Raw genomic sequence first — 27,777 nt, 5'->3', positions numbered from 1 at the left:
TCTAGAAAGACAGAAAAACTAAGTTTAACATTCACCATGGGGGACTGCAGTGGCCTGTGAAGGTTTCATTGATCACCTGTCATCGCTATGAAAGTTTCGTTTCACTGAAAGGGCCACGGGAATGTCGATCTGTCTTGAGTTTCGTTTCTGTTCAGATGCAACTTGATTTCTTTGGAAACCGAAAGGATGCAACTAGAACTGACGTGCCGTGTTGGGATTGGACATGAGCAGCCTTTATATGCAGCGGACTGATGCAGCAACCCCTGTTTCAGAGGATCACATGGCACCCTTCACTATCATGACTGAGGTACTGCGATTTAAATCACTTATTTGTTCATTTATAGGCGGCTTTAAGAGCATCTATGAGTAAATTAACTTAATGTGAAGAAGGAAATGATTCAATGGGCTTAAAAAAATCTAAACGTTTTAAGAATTTAACTTTTTTTGTAGTTTCTTATATTTTCCTCTCCATCTTTGTGTTTATTAATTGATGTGTGTTATTTTGCTTATTAATTTCTGCGTTTCCTTGTGTTTTCTGCTTTTGGTGTAACTTAACTCCTAAGTGCAGCAGAGTGATGGGCACAGAGGAGCTTACAGGAACTGTAACAGTAATACTGCTGAAGCTGGACCTGCACTTAGATGAGGCAGCAAAATCACATTCAGACTCAGCTGTCAGTATCTAAATTAACTCAGTTACTAAAAAAGACAGTAAAATATTTTTCTACAGTACAGTAGTGACATTATCTGGATGCTTTGGTAAATATAAACAGAATGTAGAACTGGTTTGGAGCGTCTAAACAAGCTCTTAATGTCATTATATTGTCAGTGTTGTGATTTATCATTGTAAGTTAGACAGTTAGGGGTGGTTGGACTGTTTTTCTTCTGTGGTTGTGCCTGTGTTGCCTGAACATTAGCTGCTAATCCGACACAATGAAGTTAGGTTTGCACAACTAGGAGAGGCAGGGAAGGAGGCAGACGGGTAACAAATTAAAGGAAAAACCTGAACCATTGACTCATACAGTGATTAGATACAGAAGCTCTGTTATGCTGTGTGGATCATTTTGCTGGCATGATTTGGCTCCACCCTTGACCCTTAGATGCATGTGGGTCAAAAATGATCCAGTGAGGTCGTTTTCTTGCAATATCTTTGTAATGAAAAGTTTTTGTCATTTCATATTCTAGCTATTCCTCAAAAAACATGTTTCTGATGTCATTCCATTTAAATTTTTAAGTTGCCTTTAATACTTTTGAAGAAATTGTAACATTTGTATTACTACCCCAATCTCTTTATCCCTGATAATATCATACTAGAGGTGATGCAGTGTGCAAATTTATAGAGACGGAGAGTAGCAACATCCAGAGGAAAAGACTGGAAAAATGTCAAATGGATGTTGACATTCTTCTACTGCTGTTCTGTGTAATATTCCTGTTTTTCAATTGTCAAAATGTTCAAAATCTGTTAGAAAAGGAAAAATAAACATATTCCAAACATGAAATCATTCTTGTATTGACAAAAATATAATACAAACAATAATACAAATTATTATTCTTAACCAAAATGGCAAAAATTGCATAAAAACACATTGATTCTTATACGGGTCATTTTTTTACCCACTTATAGAAGAGTGTAGGGTCCAATCAGTCATGCATCTAAGGGTTAAGAGTTCAGTAACACTGCAAATCAGTTCGAAGCTGTTCTGAGTGATTGTCTTTATCCTACAATGAAACATTTCTATCCTGGTGATAGCGGCTTCTGCCAGGATGACAGCTCCCACATAAATAGGGCACCAAGGGGTCACTGAATGGTTTGGTAAATATGTACCAAAGCACCAAATGAGCTCCGTCCCTCCAGCAGAGTTCCAGATTCTTGGAGAATCAATGTCAAGATACATTGAAGATGTTGTGGTAGTGACTTACTGAGGCACTTTATGGTGATTTTTCCTTTAATTTGTCACTCAACTGCATATATATATATATATATATATATATATATATATATATATATATATATATATATATATATATATATATATATATATATATACTTATATGTGCCCATATATCAGGTGTGTGCAGTAAGAACCAAGTGGTAGCGCTGGTAATTTTTAACATTTAGTTAGATGTTTTACGTTGCTTACCCCTCCCTTACCTAGGCAGGTGGTAGGTTTCCTGAAGGTGAGGCGGATGAAACACAAGGTCAATGAGTGAGGAGAGGGAGAGATCAGGCAGCAGCTTGTTGTATTAATAACCCTTGAGCCTTAAGTTATTTTAGTTGAATATTTTAGTTTACTGGTTTTTTTTTTCTTGTTGCTTGTTTCATTCATTCCTTTTGTCTCACCTACACCCATCCAGAGTCTTATTTCTTTAACATCCATTTATCTCTGGTGCCAAATGACAGTATCTCCCGCCCAAACGGGGTCAAAGCACTACACAGATATTCAACCATGTTAACTATAATTATTATTTGATTTCATGTGAGTTTGGTTACCAATAGGCTTTGTCACAATATTCTGACTTTCTTACAGCAACCAACCCAGGAAAAATGAGTCAGAAGACAAAGAAAAAGGCTCGGTAAGTTACACTTCTTCCTGTTTTTGCTTTCATGTGCTGACTCATTTACGGAAAGAGGCAAATTTTAATTTTGAGGGCAATGAAGAAACATGTAGTGAAGCAAAATCTGATTCACTGACACTGATTTCTTCAGAGACCTCTAACATCATGCCAACCTGCTGCTTAGATTTCTTTGATTATTTATGTCTGCATGTTTGCACGTCTGCTAATGCTTTGCCTTTTTTTTTGGACAAAAGTTTCAACTGCAGATATGTAGTTTTTGACCATAGTAAGTAGCACAAATCATCTTTAAAGGAACCATGTTGTCATGTATGTGAATGCTTGCTATTTTTCATATCGTCACCAAATGACAAGAATTTTGAATGGAAATTTGCTTTTCTTACATTTGTATGCTTCGTCTGGCTTTAAGGTCCAACTATGTGATCATTCCTTCTTCAAAAATCAACTTATTTTGAATTTATTTCCTGAGTTTAATTGAACGCTGTCATTTTCAAAGCCACAAAGATGTCCTGTTATCTAGCATTGGTGTCATGTTGCTGTCATAGCACTGATATGTGAATTAAGTCTCTCATGTGAGCACCACAAGTCAAGAAGACATGAAAATAACTTTACATGATGGGAGACACTGTAGATTTGGGTTTATAAATGGACGCTGGTGAATCCTTTTCCACACGTAAATATATGCATGGAAAGAAACCACTTGTGTAGTTTACAAAACTTGAGCTCATATTTAAACTATTATGTTGAGTGAGGGCACTTGCTGTGTTGGTGTATAATTATTTAACTGTTAATTCTGTGCATGTGATGACAGAATATCTAATAATTATAGAAGATAATTAACACTTACAGGCTTCTATGCAGAAGAGTGTTTTAAGCCTTGAAGTACACATGCACTAATATTTACACAGGAATTCAACTGTTTGTAGTCATTTGCCTGTTGCTAATTATCAATTAATAATTATATAGTTTAAAATTCATACTTATATGAATTTCACATGTTATTAGCAGTACCCCTTTTTAAATTCTCTGTATTATACAATATACTTGTCAACATTATGTTCATCACCAGGTAATACCTAATGTCAAAGAAAGCACTTCGTGTTTCGGCATATAAATTCAGTAATACGTGTGCTGGTCTAAGATGACTCTCCTCCTAGTTGTTCTACACTCATTGTGTGAGGAGGACTGACTGTGTAGATTCTTACTCATCCATTGTGTGTTTTTGTCCAGGTCTTCCTTTGGGGCCACAGCACCGCCCTTCATTGACTACCTGAAAGATATTCTGCGTCGATATCCAGATGGTGGACAAATTTTGAAGGTTGGTGTATTGCCGAAATACTTCTTGTAACGATTACTTTATGAAATATTTAATTGCCAGTGATACACATCTGTGATGACATTATTGTTGTATATATAAGGGAACATTTTGTCGAAATATTACTGAAATCGAATTATATCTAGGTGCAATATCCAAATCACAGGAAATGTTGAAATGTTTTGCTAAAGGTAACATGAAGGGTTGTGGTGCTACAGATATCTACAAATCATATTTTCTAAATGCAAGGAAATGTTCTTGCTAAAAGTTACACAATCATTTGGATCAGTGTCAAAATTATCCTCCCTGTTAAAACTCATGTCATAATCACATAATCTGTTAAAAAAAAACAAAAAAAAAAACAACACAATATGATTTTTTTTCTTCTGTATTATCCATCCCTTTGATGGCATAATAAAAACAGAATGGGCCCTACAAGGGAAAGCAGAAATGATTAAATGTGCTTTTAGCAATACTGGTGCAAAATTGTTCCTGTAACAATGCAAACAAGATTACAACAGACATTGAGCAGATTTTTGATGAAGTAATAATTAATAGTTCTTCAAATATCCCTGTAAGCTAGCTATGGCACAGTGATGGTGAGTCATGTTACAAAATATCAGTGTCTTACACACTGGTGCTCTCTTGCGTTTGAAGGGCACTGAGTTGCCAGTTTATTAGGTGCAACTGTTTATGCCAGTGAGGGAGGCAAAATATTAGAAATTTAATGCAATACAGGTCAACTGACCTGTATTGCGTCTATACCTGTCTTCAGTATTACCATAGAGTAGAATAAAAATGAGCATATCATAAGGCATACAACACTTAAAGTGTCACTGTAAGTATTCAGTGAAATTATGTTAGATAACTCGGAATCCAGCAAAAATAATTAAGAGTCAAAGAAGTAAGATAGATGAATAAATCAATCTAACGATACAAATAGTGCAGGGGATTGAGGTAAATGCTGCAAATTCTATAAAATTAAAGCAAGATAAATGCAAGACAATAATGTAATAAAGTGTACGGGTGTGTTCACAGCAGTAGAGTCAGGGAGTGGATGGAAAAGACTAACTTGGTTATATCTGCAGTCTTTATAAGCTATGAGAGGATGTGTGTGTAGGTTTGTGTGTTGAAGAAGGGATGATGGAGGCGGCAGCTCTGGGGAAGACGCTGTTCTTTAGTTTCTTAAATTGAGTTTTAATGTCTTTTTATCTTTTCCCCTAATGGCAACAAGACTGTGACTTGGGTGGGTTTATTCCCTAGTGATGTTGCTGGTCTTCTTGCATACATGACTTACGTACGCTGTTTCATTATTTCACTGAAGCATCAGTTTCTTCAACCTTTTTTGCCATTTTTATCACCTGGATCAAGTTCGTCCTCTGTGGTTGTCAGCAGAGAGGGGTGACAAGATTATTGTCCCCACACCACTCAGCCAGATGTTTGACCTCCTGTCTGCGGTGTGACACCTCACTGTCATGTATCAGACCCACTGTAATGGTGTCAACAGCAAACCTCCCTGCTGTAAAGTGTTGGTGGAGTGAATTGGAGTGCAGTCTTGTGTGAAGATAGTGAAGAGGTCCTGCAGTATAGCTGCGTTCAAAGCGAGGATTGAGGACATATGGTTGCCCAATCTGACATTTTCTGCCTGTTGTTGAGGACAGTGGTGGATTTAAGAGAAGTGGGGAACTACATCTTGTCGTAGAGAGAGGTTAAAGATGCTGGTGTCTAGTTGGTAAACATGTGATTTCAGTATGCAGCCTGACCCCCTGTCTGTTCATGCTGCTTTGGTGACGTCTACTTTCAGTAGAGTGGATCACCTGCTTGCATTTTGGAGCATGCAAGTACATTTTCCTCTTTGGCAAGCTGTTGTTAAAAGCATTCCAAGAACTGGTTTGGCCATCAGAAAGTGTAGCGACATTGCTGATCTGTGAGGTGTTCCTCTTTTATTCACATATATGTACATAAATGGGATTATTGTTTTCTGCGTACCCCTCAGTGCTCGGCTTATATTTGCACTTAGTTTCCCTGATTGCCTTCTTCAGTTCTCGCTGAGCATTCTGTCCTGAAGGCAGCATCTCATACCCTACTTTAGAGACAAATTCATAGTTTTGATGTTTAGAACTGTAGAACTGTTTAGAACAGAAGTGTTTCTAAGTCAAGACAGATGAGGCAAATTCTTTATATTGCAACGTAAAAATAAATATTACTATTCAGATACACATTCATGCTTATTTATCTTAGAAACCAGTACAGTTTATTGTTTCAAAAACTTCCTTTCTGAAATTAATTATGGTTGCAAGCCATTTTTTATGTTAAAAGTTCCACTGTTCACTGCTTCAAAAAGTCAAAATGTCTGCTGTGAGAATGGTCTGTTGATTCCCTGTTCATATTTGCGTAGAGGTAAGTGGATAAGGTCTGTTCTGCTTTTGCTCTATTAATTGTTATTGTCCTCATTTGTCTTCAGGAGCTAATTCAAAATGCAGATGATGCTCAAGCCACAGACGTGGTTTTCATCCATGATGAGAGAAGCTATGGGACTGAGAGCCTCTGGACTGATGAACTGGGAAAATACCAAGGTATTTGTGATGGACATTGAATAACAATGGGCAGATTTGCGACAAGCAACATGCAGTAGAAGTGTGCAAAATCATGTAAAGGAAAAATCGTTTCTACATTGCATGAACTTACAGTAATGGCAATATTTCAAAGTTAAACAGAAGGGTAATTGCTCTTATGTACATTTAAAAACTAACAGTTTACATTCCAAACATACAAATTGCACAGTTGAAACTCAATCAAGCTAATGTTAGTACATCTTTCATAACTGAGATGCTTTATATCTTTCATGTCCACCTTTATTATTGATCCTGTCACATCATGTGGGGAGATGGCACCTTTTACTTACGTAGTCCCATATCTTCACACTCCCACCTCCATGCTTCACAATCAGGGCTATACTTGCACTGTGGTAGTCCTGGCCATGGCCATACAAATATCGTCAACTCCATCTGAGCCAAACAATGAGACCATTTACTTTGGTGTCATCTGATTAAAGAATGTGTTGTCAGTATTAATCAGGCTTCTATCCATATCCTTTAGTGAAAATGTCATCAGGCAGTTTTTGAGGAAGAGCAAGCGAGGGTGTTTTTTTTTTCTTGGATGCTGTCGTTAGATGAAAATTTTATGGAATATTGTTCACACAGTCTGAGCTGTCACAGAAACTCCAGTTTCTACTGATAACCACTGTTTCTTGTTTGAAACATTTGCTGGTCTGTTTTACAGAGGTAGATTGTGCAAGTAGTGCACTGTCAGTGGCTTCATTTTAGGAGGAAGACCAATGCAGCTCTGATTAGTGGTGCCATGGATCTTTCTATACCTCCTAAATCACTGCTGCTAATATAGTGTAATATTTTTTGGGTACGATGTGCTAAAAGTAAGAGGTGATATAATTATGTCAAATGCTATTAGACTGAAGACCAGAAGTAAAACATATGTACTCAAAACATAATGTAAACTTAAGGTATTATAACTTTTAACATATATTGGAATAATATGTGTGAAATCTATCACAAAATAATAATGGTAAGATGTGGAGCAAAAAATCTGAACATGTCTGGGCATATTCTCTGTAAAAGATGACCTAATGATAATGTAATGCACATGTCTTCTGTAAAGTGAGATCTAGGGGTGAAATGTGATAACCTGACATCATGATCTGACCAGTAGATTGAGGAAAGTATAATGTTGTCAAAACTGCCACTCCTATCATACGCCCTATAGGCGTGGAAAAATGACCAACGCTCACAGCATAAAGACGGTGCACAGCTCAGTATCTTCAGTTCTTCTTGGGGTGTTACTCACTGCTAAGAATTACTCCTGGATTTTTTGTCGACAAATAAATCCTGCTGCTCTCCGAATGCTGACTTCTCTTGGTGATTTTTTGAAGATCTTTAAAGAAACTTTTTAGACGTTTGAAAATGGTCAAGTCATAGACTCTGGCCTTGATTTGTAACTTAGTTTACACTTCATCACTACTGTGTTTCGACTGATTGGTTGCTAGCAATTCTTTTTCACCTGGAACCATGATGCAGACATGCAGATAGATTTAATTTATTGATCCAAAATTATATTTCTGATGTTTACTGGTCATTTCATGACCAATTGGAAAGCACAGGTGTACTCGGTGGTCTCAGTTGTATATTATACTTTTGACTGTGGTCACCATGTTTACCAGACAACCCGAACATTTTATGATATATTCTTGAAAGTACTCCTCTTTAGTCAGCACCGCACGTTAAGATAATCTGGAAGAAACTGCCTTGTGTCTGCTGATTGTTTGTTTACAATTCTGCATTTTTATCTTGCTCAGGGCATGCTGACATAGATTTCAAAACAAGCAGTTGTAGAGAATTAATGATTGAATAAACAACACATTAACTTACGTTCTTTTTTTTGATTTTGCAAAGGTCCTGCTCTCTATGCCTACAACAATGCAGCATTCACTGAAGATGACTGGGAAGGAATTCAGAGGGCAGGACGGAGCGTCAAGCGCAACGACCCAAACAAAGTCGGGAGATTCGGAATCGGCTTCAACTCTATCTACCACACAACAGGTAAAATTATGTATACTTATCACTCATGTACCTTATAGTCTGACTTTATCTCTCTGAACCCCAATAAGTTTGTGGGCGGTTTTTGCTCCTGTCACATTTTTACTCACTGTGGGCTCATTTTTCTCTGCAGTATAATGTCCTTTCTGTTCTTACAGTTTCTACCTTTGATAAATGTTGTTATTTTAGCCCCACTGGTGGGTTTTGGGTTTCAGAGGGTTAAGAGGTATTCCTAAAGGACGTAGTTAATTCATGGGACAATATCTGCTTTACTTTATTCACAGATGTGCCAAGCATATTCAGTTCAGGGCACCTTGGCGTGATGGACCCTCAAGAAAAAATATTTGGAGAAAGAAGTGGAGGGTTTCGATGGTCTTTGGATGATGCTGAACACCAAGAAGCTTTGATGAATATGCATGATCAGTTCCAGCCCTTTCGAGATATAGTTTCACTTGTGAGCAGGCAGGAATGGTCGAAAGTTGTTCTGGAGGATCAGCACTTTGAAGGGACGATTTTCAGATTCCCTCTACGCAATGAGGCATCAGAAATTTCAGATAACCTTTACGACTCCAATAAGGTGGTTGAGCTTTTTGATAGTTTCATTGCTGATGCAGACTTGAGTCTCCTTTTCTTGAAAAATGTGACCTCTGTGTCCTTGATACACATAAATGTCGATGGTGCTATTAACACCAGACTTGAAGTGAAATCCTCAGTCCCCACAGAAGTTGTTTTGGAGACAGAAGATGAGTCAATCGTGGAGGGTTCAACAAGGTTCAAACTGATAACTCTCAGTTCAGAAAGCCACAAAGCAACCAAGTGGCTCCTGACGACATGTACAATGAAAGAAGGGAACATAGAGGATCTTGATGTCCTCGCAAAAAAGTTGAGCTTTTTACCTCAGGTTGACTTGGCATTCCCTTGTGGAGAGAAGAGAGACAGTAGTGACAGTAGATTGAGCTGCTTTCTCCCCCTCCCAAACAATGAATCCAACAAGACAGGACTCCCAGTGTATGTCAACGCTTGCTTTGGCCTCACAGACAACAGAAGACACATCAAGTGGCAAGAAGAGGACCAGAAACATGATGAACATGCTTTGTGGAATGAACTGTTGATGAAGGAGGTGCTACCACAAGCGTACGTCATGATCATTCAAGATGCCATCAAACTTGCCCAAGAATCTCATCTCGCCGTCTCTTCTGTGTATGATCTGTGGCCAGACATCGCCCAGGTACAGCACAAAGACAAATGGTATGCTGTGGCTCTGGATGTTCTTCAGCACTTATTCAGACAAAATGTGGCTCTTCTCTCTCTCGCCAAAGATGAAACAAAGTTTATCCCTCCATCGGAAGCTGTGTTCCCCTGCAATGGCCCGACAAGCACTGACATATTGTCTGCCATCAAAAGGACTCTGGTTTCCTGTGGAGAAAATCTTGTGACTTTACCAGTCAGCGTTGCAAGAGCTATACATGAGGCTTATCCACACTTCGCCACCCTAAAACATGTGACTCCAACATTAGTCAGGCGCATTCTCCACAGGAACGGCGTGCATGACATCGCTAAAAATGACAAACTTTGTCTTTTGGAGTACGTTTTGGGTGATGGAAAATACGAAGAGCTCGAGGGTCTTCAGCTGCTTCCACTCAGCGATGGCTCCTTCAGATCCTTCACAGACAGAGAGGAAGACACTGCTTTGATTGACAGCGAGGAATTTCCAAGGTAGAGTTGGATTTTTTTTTAGATTTTTGTCTATGTAAAAAGTATCTAAAATATCTCTTTGCTGCTTATAACTATTTTAAATCAGCATATTATGTTGGCCATGTATGTTGTTGGCATCCATAGGAGGAAAAATCTCCTTCGTTCTATGGTCTGGTTTCTGTTGTTTGACCCTTTGTTGCATAAAGGCAGAATAATTACTGTTGCAGTTCTCACCCCCAATCAGAGCAAAATCAGGAATAAACAATGTGGTGTTTGCTTATGTTCCTAGTCAGTCATAGTCTGTTAGTCAAAACTCCAATTATAAAAATAGATGATGATTGGGTGAAGATGAATTGTTTAAAAATGATAGTTTTAGCACAGTTTTCATGCCAGAAGATCTTGATTTGAGGAGGAAATTTTGTTAGTAGACTATTAATATTAGTAACTTTTTTTTTGTTATATTTGAGGACAGTAAATGGTGAGCATGTTAGGAAACAGCTGCTTATTTACAAATCCAAGTTAATTTGAAGTAAAATATTGCTAATAAACCTTTATAATGGCTAAATTCAACGCTTTCCTCCATTGTTAGGGGGGACCAGCAGAGCTAAATGTGGACATAAAGTCCAAATCAATACTAATGTGTCTTTCGGTCCGCTTAAAGTAAAAAAAAAAAGTAAAAGGTGGCAAAAAGTAACCAATTACATTTACTGAACATTTTATGCTGCTTTATACTTCCACTGCACTACATTTCAAAGGTTAGGGTTGTACTTTCTGCTCCACTATATTTGTTTGACATTTGAGTTACTTTTAAGTTGAATATTTTGCACAATGGAAAATATAACAAGCTTTTTACAGTGCATCACATCAATACAAATTAAACCACTGTTTTTAAACCTTTTTGGCTCCTCAAGTCTTACAAAAGTACTGTGTTTGGGGTCACATGACAGATGCCTATGAGTTGTTAACAGCTCCACTAAACAGTTTTTCTCCCTAAAAATTTGACACAGTTTCATTTCAGGTAATGTTCAAATGTTAAAATAGCTGATACAAAAATCAAAGATTAGAAAAAAAAGACTGAAGCACAAAACATATGTTTATCAAAATTTAGTATTTTCTTCTTCCCTTTCTAGTTAATCTTCTCAGATTTATCTGTACATAAAACTGTACACAGAGTTGTTCAAACAAGCTCCAAAGACCACCTTACATGTTGTCATGTATAATAATAAATCTGTCAGAGGGACCAAATCAATACTTTACCCACATCTTGCTCTTAATACTTTTTACATTTTTACTGAACTAGGATTTTTATTTTAGTGTACTGGTACTTTAGCAAAGCCTCTGAATAATTGGTTCACCACTGAAAACTTACTTACTCTAATTTGTTGAAATGATATATTCTGTCAGTAGTTGTTCTCACAAATCCATTAGTGGTGATTGGCTCATGCTTACTTGCTTCAGTATATTATTTACCAATTGCTACTGCCTTATTTCTGTTAGACTGGATTCAGATTGTAGAAGAATATCTGTTTTTTTTTTTGTGGTCACTTTATGAAAACGTCCTTGTTGAGCAAACGTATCTTTTGTGCAGAGTCTTGCTGCCATTCTGCAAACATCTCTTCATCCCACATGACCTCAGTTCCACCTGCAGTACCCATCTGAAAGAACTGGCCAGCAGAAGTAAGTCATTAAATAGAATATAGAGGTTTCAGAGTTGTCAGCATGTGCCATCTGCATGCTTTGGCACTTTGCATACATATATTTAAACAGATTTTCTTCTCAAAACCTGCTTTTCAGATTTATTCAATGTCCTCAACATTGATGCAGACCATGTGGCTGAATATACAAGAAGGTATTTGCCACAGGAGTGGAAGCAGACGAGGACGGAGCATGTTATCTGGGACAACGACAACAGTCAGCATCCACCGTTAGAATGGTTCCAAGAATTCTGGAAGTTTCTCAACACTCACTTCTATGAGTTAAGTCCTTTCACTGAAATACCTTTAATACCAGTGAGTCCTCTGTCTGTCAGTCAGCCTGTACCAGTAGCCAAGCTACAACAGAACACAACCCTCATTTTTCAGAGAAGCAAGCAGATTAGTTTGCCAGACCAAATAGTTCAGCTGGTGAATAAAGTAGGTGGCACAGTGGTGAGAGGAAACGAGTGGCTCAGACATGAAGACCTTGACTCTTATGTGCTCTGCCCATCTCCAAGGAGCGTCCTGAAGGTCCTCATGAATTTAAATTCTCAGCGTCTCATCACAGAACTCAAGAGCACATCTCACAGAGCAGGACAAGAACTGAAAGATTATCTCTCTCATTTGGATTCTGTCTCAGGCAGAGAGAAAGATTTACTCTTAAAGTTGCCCCTGTTTCACACCATGGGAGGAATCTGTGTTGCAGCTCAATCAAAACAAGCTGTGCTTCTAATTTCTGGCCTAACAGTGCCAACAGAGCTCCCCATGCCTGACTCAGTTATCCAGTGTGCAACTGAGGCTGATCGCAGGTTATTACAGCTGCTGAGTGTTAATCTCTTGGACACAGCTGAAGCAGCCAAAGTCCTCATTGACTGTATTGAGAAAGGGGCTTGCAGCAATGAAGACACTGTGAATATAATGACTTGGATTTTGCAGCATGGTAACATCCTTTTCTCTCAAAATCAGTCCTTGAAAAACAAATGTAAGAACTTGAGGTTCATTGCAGTGAATGGAGAGCTCAAAAAGACTGCAAGCTTTTTGGATCCAAGAATTCAAACTTTTAAAGTCCTCTTTGAGTCAGATTTCTTCCCCCCACCTTTGTATACTCATACATTGCAGATGCTGGAAAGCCTAACAGATCTTGGTTTGCTAAATAGAGAAACTGATATATCCCCTGAGCATTTGCTGCATGCTGCTGCACAGGTTGACCAACTGTGTGTGGACTCTCAAACTGAGGCTCTCAAAAGAGCTCAAGTTCTCTTGGAAATGTTGGATGCTAATGATCTACTGTCAAAGTTTTCTCATGAACAGCTTCATCAGCTCAAAATGCTAAAGTGGATCCCATGTGATCAGCCTGGTACTGACAAATTCAGTGATGAATATCAGAGTCCTTGTTTCTTTTGCCCAGATGAAGTACGACATTCTGCATACGAGGACATTGTTGGACATGTAATGCCACTGGTAAAGATCAGTGACAGAGTTTGCAACAAGCTTGGTCTAAAACGCCTACCCCCTCCTGAAAAAGTGATTCAGAATTTGTCAGTCTTGGCATCAGAAGCACAAAAAATGGCTGATCCTGATACAAATTTGGATTTCAAAAGAAAGTTGCACAGCATTTACAAACACATGCAGGAAAACATCTCTGTATTCACAGCAGCGATGGACAAGGAGACACCCTGGCTGTGGACTCACAACCAGTTTGTTTCACCACAGGACCTGGTTCTTGACTACCCATGTAATCTAGATCTGAGTGCTTACATTGGAAAAGTGCCAAAAGAATTTTTGCCATACAAGAAGTTACTCCAGAAGTTTGGCCTGAGAGCATTTCTTTCAGATGAGGACATTTTTGGCATTCTTCATTCGATCCAGCAGACCATTGAAGCAAGGCAACAGCCATTTGCAAGTTCCTCTGAGATAAAAGCATCAGTCGAAATTCTGAACTGGCTGCGGAGAGAGCAGAAGCCAGTTCTGGATGATATCCCAGTGCCAGTGATCATGGAGGGTGAACAGTTTACCCTTAAACCACGGTCAGCAGCAATCTTCTGTGATGTAAGCAGAAATGGGCTGAAAGAACTTCAGCACAGTGAAGAGGAAATGTATGTCATACATGAAGAAATTCCAAAAGCAACGGCAGAGTGGTTGAAAATTCAATTTCTCAGTACCTACATTCTCAATCCAGAGGATGTAGGCACTGGATATGAAATGGCAATAGAGCAATGTGGGCAATCTGAACCAATAACAATGAGGATCAAAAACATTCTTAAAGAGTATGATGAAGACAGTGACATCTTCAAAGAGCTCATTCAAAATGCAGAGGATGCTGGAGCTGCGACCTGTAAATTCTTGGTGGATTTCAGAGTCCACAAAGATGCCCCTGAAAGTCTTATTGACCCCGATATGGCTCTTTGTCAGGGACCTTGTCTGTGGGCTTTTAATGATCAGCAGTTCACAGCTGAAGACTGGAAAAACATTATCAGAGTTGGGTCTGCCTCAAAGGAAAGCAAAGTGGAGAAAATCGGAAAGTTTGGACTTGGATTCAATACGGTGTATCACGTGACAGATATCCCCTCCATCCTTAGTGGCAACCATCTTCTCATTCTTGATCCGAATGTAACTCACCTTACAAAGCACATCAAATACAAAACAAATCCTGGAATCAAGCTGAATCTCTCTCTCAAGCGAGTTTTTCATTGGTTTCCTGGTCAGTTTGGACCATATGAACGCATTTTTGACTGTACTTTCACCAAACAAAGTCCTCCTAAACCCTATCCAGGCACTCTGATCAAACTACCTTTCCGAAGTGAAGAGGAGGCTCTCAAGTCAGAAATCAGCACAAACGTGTATCAAAAACACGACATCATTGCTTTCCAGCAGCACTTAACTAAGAATTCACAAACTCACCTACTTTTTCTGAAGAACATCAATACATTATCTCTACAAAACATGTCAAACAGTGCATCAACTCCACCAAGAGATGACGAAATCGAAACCATCCTAACCGTGTCCAAAACCACTGTGAGCACAAGGAGAATTCCTGATGAAAGCAGTGTGTCAAAACAGTGCCAGGCAGAGAAATCACTGATGAAACTTGATCGTAAATGCAAAGAGGTAATTAACTGCCGCACAATCAACTTTGTCCAGATAACCAGTCAGCAGTCTGGTGTAAATGAAGTCCACAGCTGGCTCCTGTACAACTGCTTTGGGACACAGCAGTCCTTGAAAATGGCCCTTCAGGAAAACAAGCACGCCAAGTTCTCTTTGCCCATCGGGGGGGTTGCTGTGCCTTTGCAAAATGACCCAGAAACTGGAAAATTGTCAGCAATGCAAACAGATCTTGTTGGACAGGCATTTTGCTTCCTTCCTCTTCCCATTCGAACAGGTCTTCCAGTTAATATAAATGGAACATTTGCTGTGACAAGCAACCGAAAAGGTCTGTGGGAAAATGGAGTGAAAAATGAGTGGAACAAAGCTCTTCTTCAGGATCCGGTGGTGAATGCCTATATTACTGCTCTCTTGGAATTAAAGAAAATGTTGGAAAACAATCAGCTGGCGGCTTACTCTTACCACACCTTTTGGCCTGACAGGGAGAAAGTGAGTGAAACTTTCAAGCCTGTGGTGGATGCGTTTTACTTGGCTGTTGCTCAGCCCTCCACTGGCCCAGAGCTGTTTAGTGATGGAGAACGTTGGTGCTCAATGAACAATGCCATATTTTTACATGAAAGCATTGAAGAGGAGAAAGACATCAGTGCACTTGCAGCACAGGTGTGCAAGAAATATGCAAAAGTACCCAACAATGTTGTTCCTCTTCCACTGGGGTTGAGAAATAGCTTCAAACAAGCTGGCCTTGAAAAGGTTCTACAAAACAGGACATGGAACTGGGAGAAATTTTATCAAGAAGCAGTGTTCAAAAACCTCAGTACCATGGACGCTAAGACTAGAGATACTCTTGTGCTGCATGCCATTGACCTTCATATCAAAGAACTTGACAGTCTGCTGGTCTGCTATCCATGCATACCCACAACAGACGGACAGCTCCAGTATATCAAGAAACTTGTGAATCCGTCAGGGAGAGCAGCCTGTCTTTTTGAACCAGAAGAGGGACGCTTGCTTGGCGGTACCAAAATGGACTTTTGTTCGCCAGAAAGGATCAAACGCTTGTTGGAGCTTGGAATGGCCAGTGATTATCTTCCATTGGAAGACATCATAGAGAGAGCAGCCACAGTGACTCAGACCTGGAGTGTTGACAAAAAGAAAGCATATGTGTGTTTAAAGTGCCTTCTTGAACTTATGAAGGATCACATGTACCATGAAGACTCTGATCACTGGGACACACTGAGGGTGACTGCATTTCTCCCAGCATATTCCCCTGGGGATACAAAAATGAAAGGGAGTTTAACACTTAAAAGGCCTATTGATGTTTTCAGTGACAGTTGCTCCCTACTTGTTAACATGACACAACCCGTGCTGGATCATACCAATCTGAAAATACACAACACTGATCCAGTCCTAAAAACTTTGGGAGTTCGCAGCAGTCCAGAGCCACAGACAGTGCTTCAGCAGCTGCGAGAAGTATGCAAAAAATCAAAATCAATGGATGCATCTGTGCTTCACAAAATAGCGTGTGAGTGCTACAAATTTCTAAATCAGTGGATCGGTGACAATGGGAATGCCACCTTCATTTCGCAGTCAGCGAATTCATTCCCGTTCATCCTTGTTGGCAGCACATTTGTAAATGTCAAATGTGTAGCTGAAAATGAAGAGTTTGAAGCAAAGCCCTATCTCCATGTACTTCCATCTGCCTTCTCTAATTTCAGGGATCTCTGGAAAAGTGTAGGTGTTCAAAAGAAATTTACAGTTAATCAGTTTCTAACTGTGCTCCAGGAACTACATTCTCAACATGGAAACAAGCCTCTGCCAAAGAGGGATCTATCCATTTGTCACACAATATTAACCAAAGGGATATATGAGGCCAAAGAGAAAACATCAGGAGATTGTCTGATACCCAATCAGCATGGGGTTTTACAACCTGCAAGTGAGTTGATGTACAATGACAGCCCATGGATGCCAGTCGCTTCAAATGTCACATTATGTCACGAGGCTATCTCCCGTGCTATGGCTCGTCACTTTGGAATTGAAACAACCAGGCATCATACTCTGGAACACTACGTCAATGACAACCTTTCACCATATGCTTTCCATTTTGAACAGCAGGAACAACTAACTGTTCGAATTAAAAACATAATTTCAGCTTATCCATCAAAGAAGGACATTCTTAAGGAGCTAATTCAAAATGCTGATGATGCAGAGGCGACAGAGATCCACTTCATTTGGGACAAACGACAGCATGGCAGAGAAAAGACATTTGGGAAGAGATGGAACAATCTGCAGGGTCCATCGCTGTGTGTGTTCAACGACAAAGTGTTTTCTGATGCTGACCTGCGTGGCATTCAGCAGCTGGGTGAAGGAGGAAAGCACGACTCCCCAGGGAAGATAGGAAAATATGGAGTTGGTTTCAACTCTGTTTACCATCTGACTGACTGCCCTTCGATCCTAACTGGAGATGAAAGACTTTGCATTTTTGATCCCAATCAGAAATACATTGAGAAACATTCAGACAAATCACGGTATGGCATTGGCTATAACCTTGCTGACGAATTCAAGAAAATGTACATTGATGTCTACAAGTCTTATCTCCCAGACACCTTTTGTCTTGAAAAGGGCACCATGTTCCGATTACCTCTGAGGATGGGTACCAATGCAAACGGCTCCAACATATTGAAGCAAGAAGTCACTGACCATGACATGAGAGAACTGTGCTCTGCCCTGTCTGAAGACCCCGAAGGACTCATTCTTTTTCTGAAGAACATCTGCAAAATTAAAGTCCATGAAATCAATGAACCTTCAGGAAAACTTAAAACCATCTTTGTGGTTGAAAAGAGTCTGGCAGAGACGAGCAGAGAAGAAAAAGAGACGTTTACAAAGCAACTGCAAAGTGCACTACAGTCTGACACTCCAGCAACACCACAGAAGATTTTTTATGAAACCTTGATTTCCACCTCAGATAAGGGACAAAGTAAATGGATCATTGCAGAGCAGTTTGGCTCATTCAAAGACAGTGTTGAAATGAAACTCTCAGACAAACTTCCCCAAGCAGCAATAGCTGCATATGTGAGCACAAAGACCTCACGCTCATTACCACCCAGGTACATGGACTTTAAAGGAGCAAGCTTTTGTTCACTTCCCTTGCCAGGGAGAACTGGACTGCCTGTACATGTCAATGGAAACTTTGAGGTAGATTCAGCTAGGAGAGGCCTTTGGAGGGAAGATGGTCAAAGTGTGAAAGCAAACTGGAATGAGTCTTTGAAACAGGACATCATTGCTCCACTCTATGCAGATCTCCTACATTACATCAGCCGTTGCACTGCAGTCAAGAAAGTGCCTTTTGCAAATGTTGAATTTTGTTTAAGTCCCTACTTGCGTTTTTGGCCAGTTGTGACAGACGATGTTGGTCCAGAGTGGCACGAAATGATACACGAGATATACAGATCAGTTAAAGACAAATGCCTTGATGTGATCCCAGTACTGAGGACATCAACACGTGAAACTGCAGGACGAGAAATTAAAGAGTTCTCTTTTGACTGGTGTACCGTCAGTGAACCTGAATCAACTGAGGCACCGTACCTGACACACTCAAAAAGTGACAAGATTAATCCCATTCTGGAAGATCTTGGAATGAAACTGGTTCCTTTTTCCACAAACATGTTCAAGATTTGGAAGAGTTTTAAGTCTGCTGGCATCAAAGTGAAAGATGTCAGTGCCAGCAGTGTGCGGACTTTTCTAAGAGACAAACCACTGAATGATCCAATCCAAACAGATGAAGATTTGCCGTTGCCCATAACTGCCACTCTGATCAGAGATGAAACAAGGTGTTCTGAGCTCTTGAGCTTTTGCTTAGAAGATTCCAGTTTGCAAAAGGACACTAAGGACATTTCCAGTTCATTCGATGGGCTTCCACTCCTTCTCACAAGAGATAAAGTTTTGAGAGTGTTTGACTCTCAATCTCCCAAATGGATATCAAGATATGAAGGTCTTTTCGTTGGCTACGAGGACCAATTTGCAGACTGTAAGACAAACTCTGAACACATTGAACTTCTAGGAACTTTTAACCTTGTCAAAACGTTGACAGTTGATTGCGCAGTGAAATATTTGAAGCCGTTGATCCAGCAACTTCTTCAGACCTGTGACACTGATCCAAACAGTGGTCTTCATATCCCAAATGAGACAATGTTGAAGTGGCTGAAATTGCTTTGGAGGTTCTTAACAAGTCAAATCCAACTTGCAGCGTTTAGTGATGGTGAGCAAAGTCTGACATTAAGCCATGTGAGGAACCTGTTCAGTGACTGCTGCATTGTACCTGTTGTGTGTCCAAGGCTGAACAACAAGCACCTGCTGCAAACAATGAAGGGCATGTCTAGCGTGATTCAGAACACCTTAGAAAAAGACATATCAAACATCCTCCTAAAACTTGGTTTTATGGAGCTTGATATCGTCTTCTTCTCTAAAGTAGACCGACTGGCACCTTCACTTCTAAACCCAGAACTCTTGGATGTGAGAGACAAAAGCTCAGTGTTGGACCAGGTCTATCATCTGAACCACTCAGAGTTTTCCAAGCTTTCAGGTGAGGAGATGAGTAAGTTTCAAAACTTCCTGCAATCTGGAGTATCCAACGCCAAAGACAGTCAAGAGTACAAGAGGAAGCTGAAATCCTTACCGATCTTTGAAACAACACACGGTGGTCGAGTAAGGATTGATGGACCAAAACAGGTATTTGTGCTCAAGTGCATGTATTCAGAGACATTTCCAGATCTGTTTACCTTGCCTGACAGCAACAGTATTTTTCTCAGCAACAACCCAGAGAACTGCACTCTGCCACAAATACTGAAAATTCCAATTCTGAATGATCTGGAGTATTTCATGAAGTTCATTCTGCCCACCGTACACAAACTCACAGAAAAGCAGATTCTTCACTGTCTCAGACTGATGCTGTCACTACAACATCAATTGAATTTTTCTGAGTGCAGGGACATAATCATCTCTAAAATGAAGGAAGTGAGATTGATTCGCAGTTCTCAAGGTAGACTGGAGCCCGCATCATACTACTTTGATGACAGCATTGAGCTTTACAAGAGAATGCTGCCCCAGGAGAGGTTTATACCAGAGAGATTTTGGACTGAGCTGAGTGGAGAAGTTCAGTATTTAATGAAACCAGCTAAAGACCTGGTCAGAGAACTTGGAATGAGGCATGTTGTGTCAGAAGATGACATAATAAATTTTGCACATCAGTTGGAGTCAGAAGCAAAAGGAAACAGCAGGCTTGAAGATCTGCGGCGAAAATCATCATTAATTCTCCGAGAAGCCTTGAACAAAGTGAGTCGTCAAAGTGACAAAAACAAAGAGGAGAAGTTGTTACAGAGAATAGCTGACATCAAGTTCATTTTTCCAGTGATGATTCGAAAAGAACTGTGCAACTATCACCAACCATTTGCTGCAGAGGGAACAACTGTTAACATCAGAGGGTCTCTGATTGAAAGTGATCCGAAGCATCAAGAGCTAATTTGGTCCTCAATGCCAATTATTGATTTGCCAGTAAGTAAGTCACAAAAGCTGCTGCAAATGATGGAAAATGTAGGAGCCCATGAAAAACCACCTCCAAGCTCTGTAGTCCTCAACATGAGGAACATTTGTCAGTCGCCATGTAAAACTGGTCCATTGATCAAAACCCGTGCAAATGTGTTTCGAAGTGCATATGCCTACCTGCAAGCAAATGGGTTTGATGGACGGCCACTGACTGGCCTGCCTGTTGTGCTGGTGGAGAAAGACACAGAACTTTTCAAAGCTGATGACGTATGTCTTTCACTTCCCCATGATCTTGAGTTCAGACCATATTTGTACAAAATTCCTCCGGAATATGCCCTGTTCGAAAAGTTCTTCAGAAAAATTGGTGTGAAGAGTGAACCTACTGCAGCACACTACTGTAATGTTCTGGCAGCAGTTTATGCTGATTCCTGTGAGAAATCACAGCTCCATGCAGGTCAACAGAAAACTGTGAAACGAGCTGTTGAGCAGTTGTTTCAGTGCATCAAAACTCAAGGAATCCAGACACTTGTTGACAGTGTTCAGACTTTATATCTGCCTGCAGTAGATGGTAAATTACACCTATCACACACACTCTACTACAATGACACAGTGTTTGAGATCAGAAGGTTAGAAGAAGCACTTGAGAATAAGTTCCTGTTACTTGAGAAACTCGATAAATGTCATTTGGGAACGGACGTCTATGAGCACCATGAGCTGCTGAAACTGCTGCCTCAGTCATTCCAGCCTAAAATGCTGTCTCTGGTCACTCAGGAAAGAATAGTGGAATTACACATGCAGCTGTGTGAGCTTGGGACTGGTTGTGAATTTAGGGGATGGTTTGATAGACATCTCTCCTCAAGAGCCTTTAGACATGGACTGATTTGCCTCATCAGAGAGCAGTCTCAGGGCAAAGTATCGCAACCAGAAGCTACTGCCATGTGTGAGAAGACTTTTGGCGGAATTCAGATTATCTGCTGCAAAACCCTTGAAACAACACTATGGCTGGATAATCAGCCACTACAGAAAACTGCCAGCGAGACAGAGGTTTTTGTCCACCGAGAGCAACAAGGGTGCATCTTTTACCTAAAACACAATGATGACATGGCCCCTAAGGTGTTGAATGAAGTAAATATGACATTGACAAAGGAGATTAATTCTCTCTTAGGCAACAGGATTGCATCACATCACCTTCCAGTGCTCGGACAATTTCTTATGTGCGATAATATCGAAGATGTTCAGAAAGCTCTGGCGAAGAATGGGATCCGTGACACTGCTGAAAGTGAGGGCTTCCCTCACGATCCACCGGTCCCTGGGACAGAGATTCCACAGGACTGGCATGATTCACTGGACATGAACATCCTCAACAACTTTGAAGAGGGGGAATATGTCGGCTACAGCACTGACAGCAACAACGACAAGTACATTTATGCAGTAATTGTTGAAGTACTTTCTGGGCAATTGGGACATTTGTCACAGAGATACAAAATAGATATTGGAGAAGATGAGCCAGTTGAAGTCAGTTATCTTGACATTTACCAGTTTAAAAGAGAAGAGAAACGAAAAGGGAAAAGAGTAAAACCAGAGTGTATGGAGCTGGAGCTACTAGAGGGAGCAGTTCCACATTCTTCCCAACGATCAACAAGTTCCTTACCTGGCTCTCTTGAAGAAGCAAAAAGGGAAATTGACAAATATTTGGCAGAGATCTGGCCTCTTCCTGAGGAGGAGAGGAAGAAAGCCATCAGACGACTGTACCTGAGATGGCATCCTGACAAAAATCCTGACTGTAAACCTCTCGCCAATGAGGCATTCAAGTATTTGCTGAATCGCATTGAGGAGCTCAGCACTGGCAAAAGCAAAGGCACATCTTCAGGTTCGTCCTACTCAAGTGGATTCTCAAATTTCAGAAACTTCTACCCGCAATGGAATGAGGAGGCCAGGCATCACAGAAAAGGCCGAGAGAGATTCTTTAGAGGCCATCATTCCTACAACTTTTGGACCTACAATGAAAACATCCCAAGGCCCAACAGAGAGGAGGCCGAGCGCTGGTGTAGACAGGCTCGCTGTGATCTCGATGCAGCTTACAAAGAGACTGGCAAGGGGAGTACAGAGTGGTGTCTGTTCAAAGTCCATCAAGCAGTGGAAAAATCTCTCATAGCTGCAGAGTATAAACGAAAAGGTCAACACCCCAACAGTGGATCAATAGAAGCCTTGGCCAATCAAGTCTCCCATTACAGCCCACTACTGAGAGACCTGCCTCAGATAGTGAAAAAACTGAAGACTCTGGGAGTAGACCCCAAGAAGACCCAATATCCCAACCATCATCCATATCCTCACATTCCAAATGGACGGTTCAGATCGGAGAATGAGATGTTGGCGCTGAACGAGGCATCTGAGCTGCTCCGTAAAGTAGAGGAATATGTGAATTAGGGATCAAAGACAGACAGACATGTCATAAGTTGTGGTAATATTTTTCGACATGTTAAAATGCTGATTTCCAGAATTACTGTTAAGAAAACAGTAATTTTCACTGAACCAACATGAGCACAATGTTAGTTCTAAAATGAAACTATGATTTTTGTTATGAGAATGTGCTTTTTTTTGTTTATTGTTGCATACATTTATGACTTTTCACAGAGGACCAGTTTTATCACTGTATGATTTTTTTTCATTTGTTACAATTTACAACTTCTTACAGACAATAATCTACTAATATCAATGTAATCAGTGTATGGCTTTGTTATAAAAATGCAAATACCAAATATTATTTTTCTGCTATGATGTAAACATTTATGACTACTCACTGAGGACCAGTATGGTCACTGTAATACTTTGTTATAATTTGTTATGGTTCATAAAAGCTGCTGAATCACCAAATAATTACTGTATGACTGTGATGAAGATGGAAATATCAAGGATTCTTTTGCTGTTGTAAACAGGTAGGACTACCTGAGGAACAAGAAAATATTGTTTGAAGTTTTTATAGTTGTTGTTTGTTTCACAATGTTGTAAGCATTTGTAACTGTTTACAGAGAGCCAGTATAGTCTATGGATAAGTTTATTATGAAGGTGCAGTTGCAAAAAAAAAAAAAAAATTGTGGGATTTTGTCACCTTTAATTCATTGTTTTTCTCATTACTTTTTACTCTTGAAAATTAAAAAAAGAAAGAAAATAAAGGTTGAAACAGCAATTCTTGTGTTGTTTTTTTTAATATAGCAAGATGTGTTCAGGTATGGGTAGTAGGTCCGTGTATTTATCTGGCAATTGGATATTCTGTTCTGAAAGGGGTATTGAAAAACAAAACGAGTGGTTATTTGATCTTCGTTTTAAAATACAAAAATTAAAATTGAAATACAAGGCATTTTTCCTTTTCATGATCAAAAAGGGATGTACGAAATTTTAAAAATGCTTTGATTTTCATTTTATATTTAGAATAACAAAAAAATAAAATCAGTCAGAGACAGAAACGAAAAAAGGTCAGTTTTTTTCATTTTCTGAGACCGGAAGTGGTCATCAGCAAGTGTGGAGCCAAACGACAACAAGATTCTCAGAGGGCGGAGCCAGAAAACAGTTATTGGTCAGACCATAGATAATATAGAAGAGCGCGCTAGCATATCTGAGTCTTCTATGTATATCTATGGTCGGCACGTCTGGTAGCATCTCTGGCTGCTGTTGACCTTGTTTTTGGAGTAAAACACGGTAAGAAAATAAATACTTATAACCTGTAGCGTTGTTTTGTTGTACGTTAAGTCAGCGACTTGTGAACAGTTGTGTTTTGTCGTGTTTGAGCAGTTGGTCCGGACGCGTTAGCTAGCTAAGCGGCTAAGTTAGCTAGCGGGCTAATTAACACAGGTGGCTAACTTACTGCTGAACACCTGTGTTAGTTGCTGCCGCAGCTGTCCTCATTATTAGAATCACCTTCTCAACCTGTATTTTTCTGCTGTGTATTTTAGCTTTAAAAAAAGTTATTTTACTTTAAGGTTAACTGAAACCCATTTAGCTGCACTTAAGTTTAACATTCAGCTGGTTTGAATTACACCGCCCTTAACTTAACATTGCGCAACATTACCTCTCTGAATCTCCATAATTTCATTAAATTCCTTCTCTCTTCCACTGCTCAAGTTCAATCCAGTATATAAAATGATATTAATAGTGAATAAACTAACAACCAGCCATTGTATTTATTTATTACTGCATGTATTTGTAGTAAAACATGAGTTGAAACATCCTACTTTTGGATCTAGAACTGCACAAGCCGTTCATTTTCAGTCACCTGATGAGTTAAACTCCCCTTTTTATGTGAGGTTGAAGCAGAAAGTCTGAGTTAACAAAGAAAATTGTTTATAATTTGCGATACCTGTTATCTCTCACTGAGGCTTTAGTTTTTGTTGAGCCGATTTACACGTAGAAACTTTGTTCAGGAAGATTTCTAAGTAGCTCAGAGGACAGGCTGCTTTTTACACAACCTTGTAAGAGAATGTCTGTCAATGCTTTCAGCAGAATTTAGAAACACAACACTTCCTAAACAGATATTTTGAGGCTGTGAGGTTGGAACGTTTGAGAGTATATCAGTGTGTTTGTTTGTGGTCTTTCTGTTTCTAGGTGGAAGCTGAATTAGTGAGGATGACTCCTGCTCCTGTCATCTCTAAGCTCTTCACACATCTTTACCTGCACATGAGGAAAATCACTCCTGTAGAATGCAGGTATGTTTGTCATTATTATAAAAAGATGTTGCCTGGTGACCTGTCAGAAACCCCTTATACAGAGTCAGCCAAAATAATGTCTACACACATCAGGAAAAGAAAAACTTGCATAAATATTTCAATACCAAATTTATTCAGACATCACGAGATTAATAAAAGTTATCTTTGGCCTCTACAATTACAAGAGGTGCTCAAAGTGGTGGCCACTGGCTTCCAGACATTTCTGTTGTGTTGTAGACGTCACTTGTTGATGCTCCATTCATGAGGGTAGCGCCATCTGTTGGGAAAACATCGTACAACAGGATACAGAGTTATTGTGATTTGATCAAACTTAGAAAGAGGTATCTATATGTGTAGAAGTACTTATACAAATGAAATATCTATTTTAAAAAAATGTTCTTTTCCTGATGTGTGTAAATTATTTTGGCTGACTCTGAACTTAATGAGAACTGAGAAAACTGTCATATAATTGTTGTTTTGAAAGCTTCTTCAGTGAAAACAAGCTGGTGTTCTGCTTTGAAACAAACTGCTGTTGAGGTCTGTGTTTTTAGGTTTAACCCCACAGTTTCTGAATGAACTGATAGTTTGTTTTTTTCCTGATCAATGTGGACGTTATAATTGATGGAAACATTTACTGATAATATAATCAGCATGACAATATAACAGTATAACCTTATGACCACCTGACTAATACTGTGTTGGTCCCTTTATGCTGCTAAAACTCCTCTGACCCAGTGGTTCTTCAGAACCTCTGGGGATGTCCTGTGGATTCTGTGGATCCTGTGGGTTGCAGGGTGGGTCCTACCTAGACCAGGCTGATCCTGGACCATCCCACTGATGCTCAATCAGATCTGGATGTGGGGAGTGTAGAACCCAGGGTGAACAGCTTAGCTCTGTCGTGTTCCTCGGACCACTCCTGAGCAGTTTTATTGTGTCCTGCTGAGGGAGGCAGCTGGCATCAAGGACTGCTGTTGTCATGGCGACTAGGGGGTTGTTTGTCCTGCAGTGTTTAGGTGGTGGTACATGTCAAACATCCACATGAATGTCAAGGTTTCCCAGCAGAACGTTACATTAGAACAAGATGATGGATGTTGTTCTCTTCAGCTGTCAGTGGTCAGAATGTTGTGGCTGATCAGTGGATCTGTCTGCCTTTACTCTGACATCCAGAGTTATACAAAAATGTAGTACGTGTGCAGTGCAGAAGAGATTTACTTTTTAAGGGAGAGCATTTTTTTATCCACCTGAAGAAGACCTAATCTTTCCCTTCAAAGGATAGTTAATTGTTACTACAGCTTCCATAGTGGTCCCATCAGAGAAAATCATATCCATATACAGATTTTTATTAATTCCAGGCCTGGTTCAGTAAAGATTATAGTAATAACTACATCAGAAAATTCTTTATAGCAGTTGGAATTTTGCAGACTGAGAGATGGTTGAGAAGGTTTGCAGCTTTTGTTTTAGCAAAATATGTTATAATAGAAGATCTTTATTGTCATTGTACATGAAATTATCTGCAAACCAGCAAAGTGCATCAGTCTGAGGTATCTAAAAATAAATAAGTAAAGAAAAATGCTTCTAAAGCCAATAATAAACAGAATATTGTGAGGGAATATTCTAAAAAGGAAAGAAAAGCTCCATTCTCACTCCTCTCAGGATAAACTGTCATTAAAATTGACTTTAAATTTAGCTTCAACACGAGATAAAAACATTTACTTTCATTACTGATGTTGTTAAGTTTTAATAAAGTTCATGCTACTTTTATAAAATGATGAAAGTGAATAAATTGTATTTCTGTGATCCGTGTTTGATTTCTGTCTTTTCTCCTGTCATCCAGATGTTCAGAGGGAGATGATGCCACATCTGGTCCAGCTGATGGAAGGTCTTGAAGTTCTCTGACTGGCCTCGACTGAAGATGGTCGTCTCACTGGATTTAAGGTTCAGATGCTCAGTAACAAACTCCACCAATGTGCCAACAGGGAAGCTTTAGGTTTATTAAATGTTGCTATGAAGGTTTCGCTGTTTTTCTTTGTGAATGCAATGTGCTCCAACTGAAACTTGAATTAGAACTTAGAAGTAAATCCTTCCATCTGAAAGGATTTATTTGCATTAATAACCTCATAACATTCTAATTTTTATTCCAGTCTTGGTTGGAAATAGAATCTCTGTATTGATTCAGGTAAAAACTGAACTTCACAGCATGTTGGAGCAAAACAACCAGATGAAAACTGTGATGGTGTTGGATTGTCAGACCGTAATGTTGCAGCTCAAAGCAGCTTTTCTATCTCAGTTCATTCTGACATTCAGCTATGAATCAACACAGCAGATGGTGATCCATGCTGTGGAAGTCTCACATCTCCTCATTTAATGGAGCTGCTTTGCACTTTTTACACTGTTTATTCACCAACACTTTATTTAATAAAAGTCCCATCTAGTTTTCATGAGGAATGTGATGTTTTAATTTCTCTGTGAATAACTGCAGTCTAATGGAACAGCTGGAGTTGTAACATCTGTCCTGATATTGATCATGAAGTATTGATCAGAATACTTATGGTTAG

General features: G+C 39.6%; 1 protein-coding gene across 1 annotated transcript; it reads left to right on the top strand.

Annotated features, from left to right (window-relative positions):
* The first annotated feature begins 155 nt into the window (after positions 1-155).
* Positions 156-27,231, top strand: si:dkeyp-118h9.7 (sacsin). Its single transcript, XM_023260894.3, has 9 exons — positions 156-307; positions 2,526-2,571; positions 3,802-3,889; positions 6,351-6,462; positions 8,353-8,499; positions 8,781-10,212; positions 11,780-11,868; positions 11,986-25,222; positions 27,057-27,231. Exons 2-8 carry the CDS (start codon positions 2,543-2,545, stop codon positions 22,947-22,949), a joined length of 12,861 nt encoding a protein of 4,286 aa, XP_023116662.2. The 5' UTR covers positions 156-307; positions 2,526-2,542; the 3' UTR covers positions 22,950-25,222; positions 27,057-27,231.
* The last annotated feature ends 546 nt before the right edge of the window (positions 27,232-27,777 follow it).

Source organism: Amphiprion ocellaris, chromosome 11, assembly GCF_022539595.1.
Source record: "Amphiprion ocellaris isolate individual 3 ecotype Okinawa chromosome 11, ASM2253959v1, whole genome shotgun sequence".
NCBI classification, from domain to species: Eukaryota; Metazoa; Chordata; class Actinopteri; family Pomacentridae; genus Amphiprion; species Amphiprion ocellaris.
Note: the sequence above shows the minus strand (reverse complement) of the source record. Positions and strands in the feature narration are given on the sequence as shown.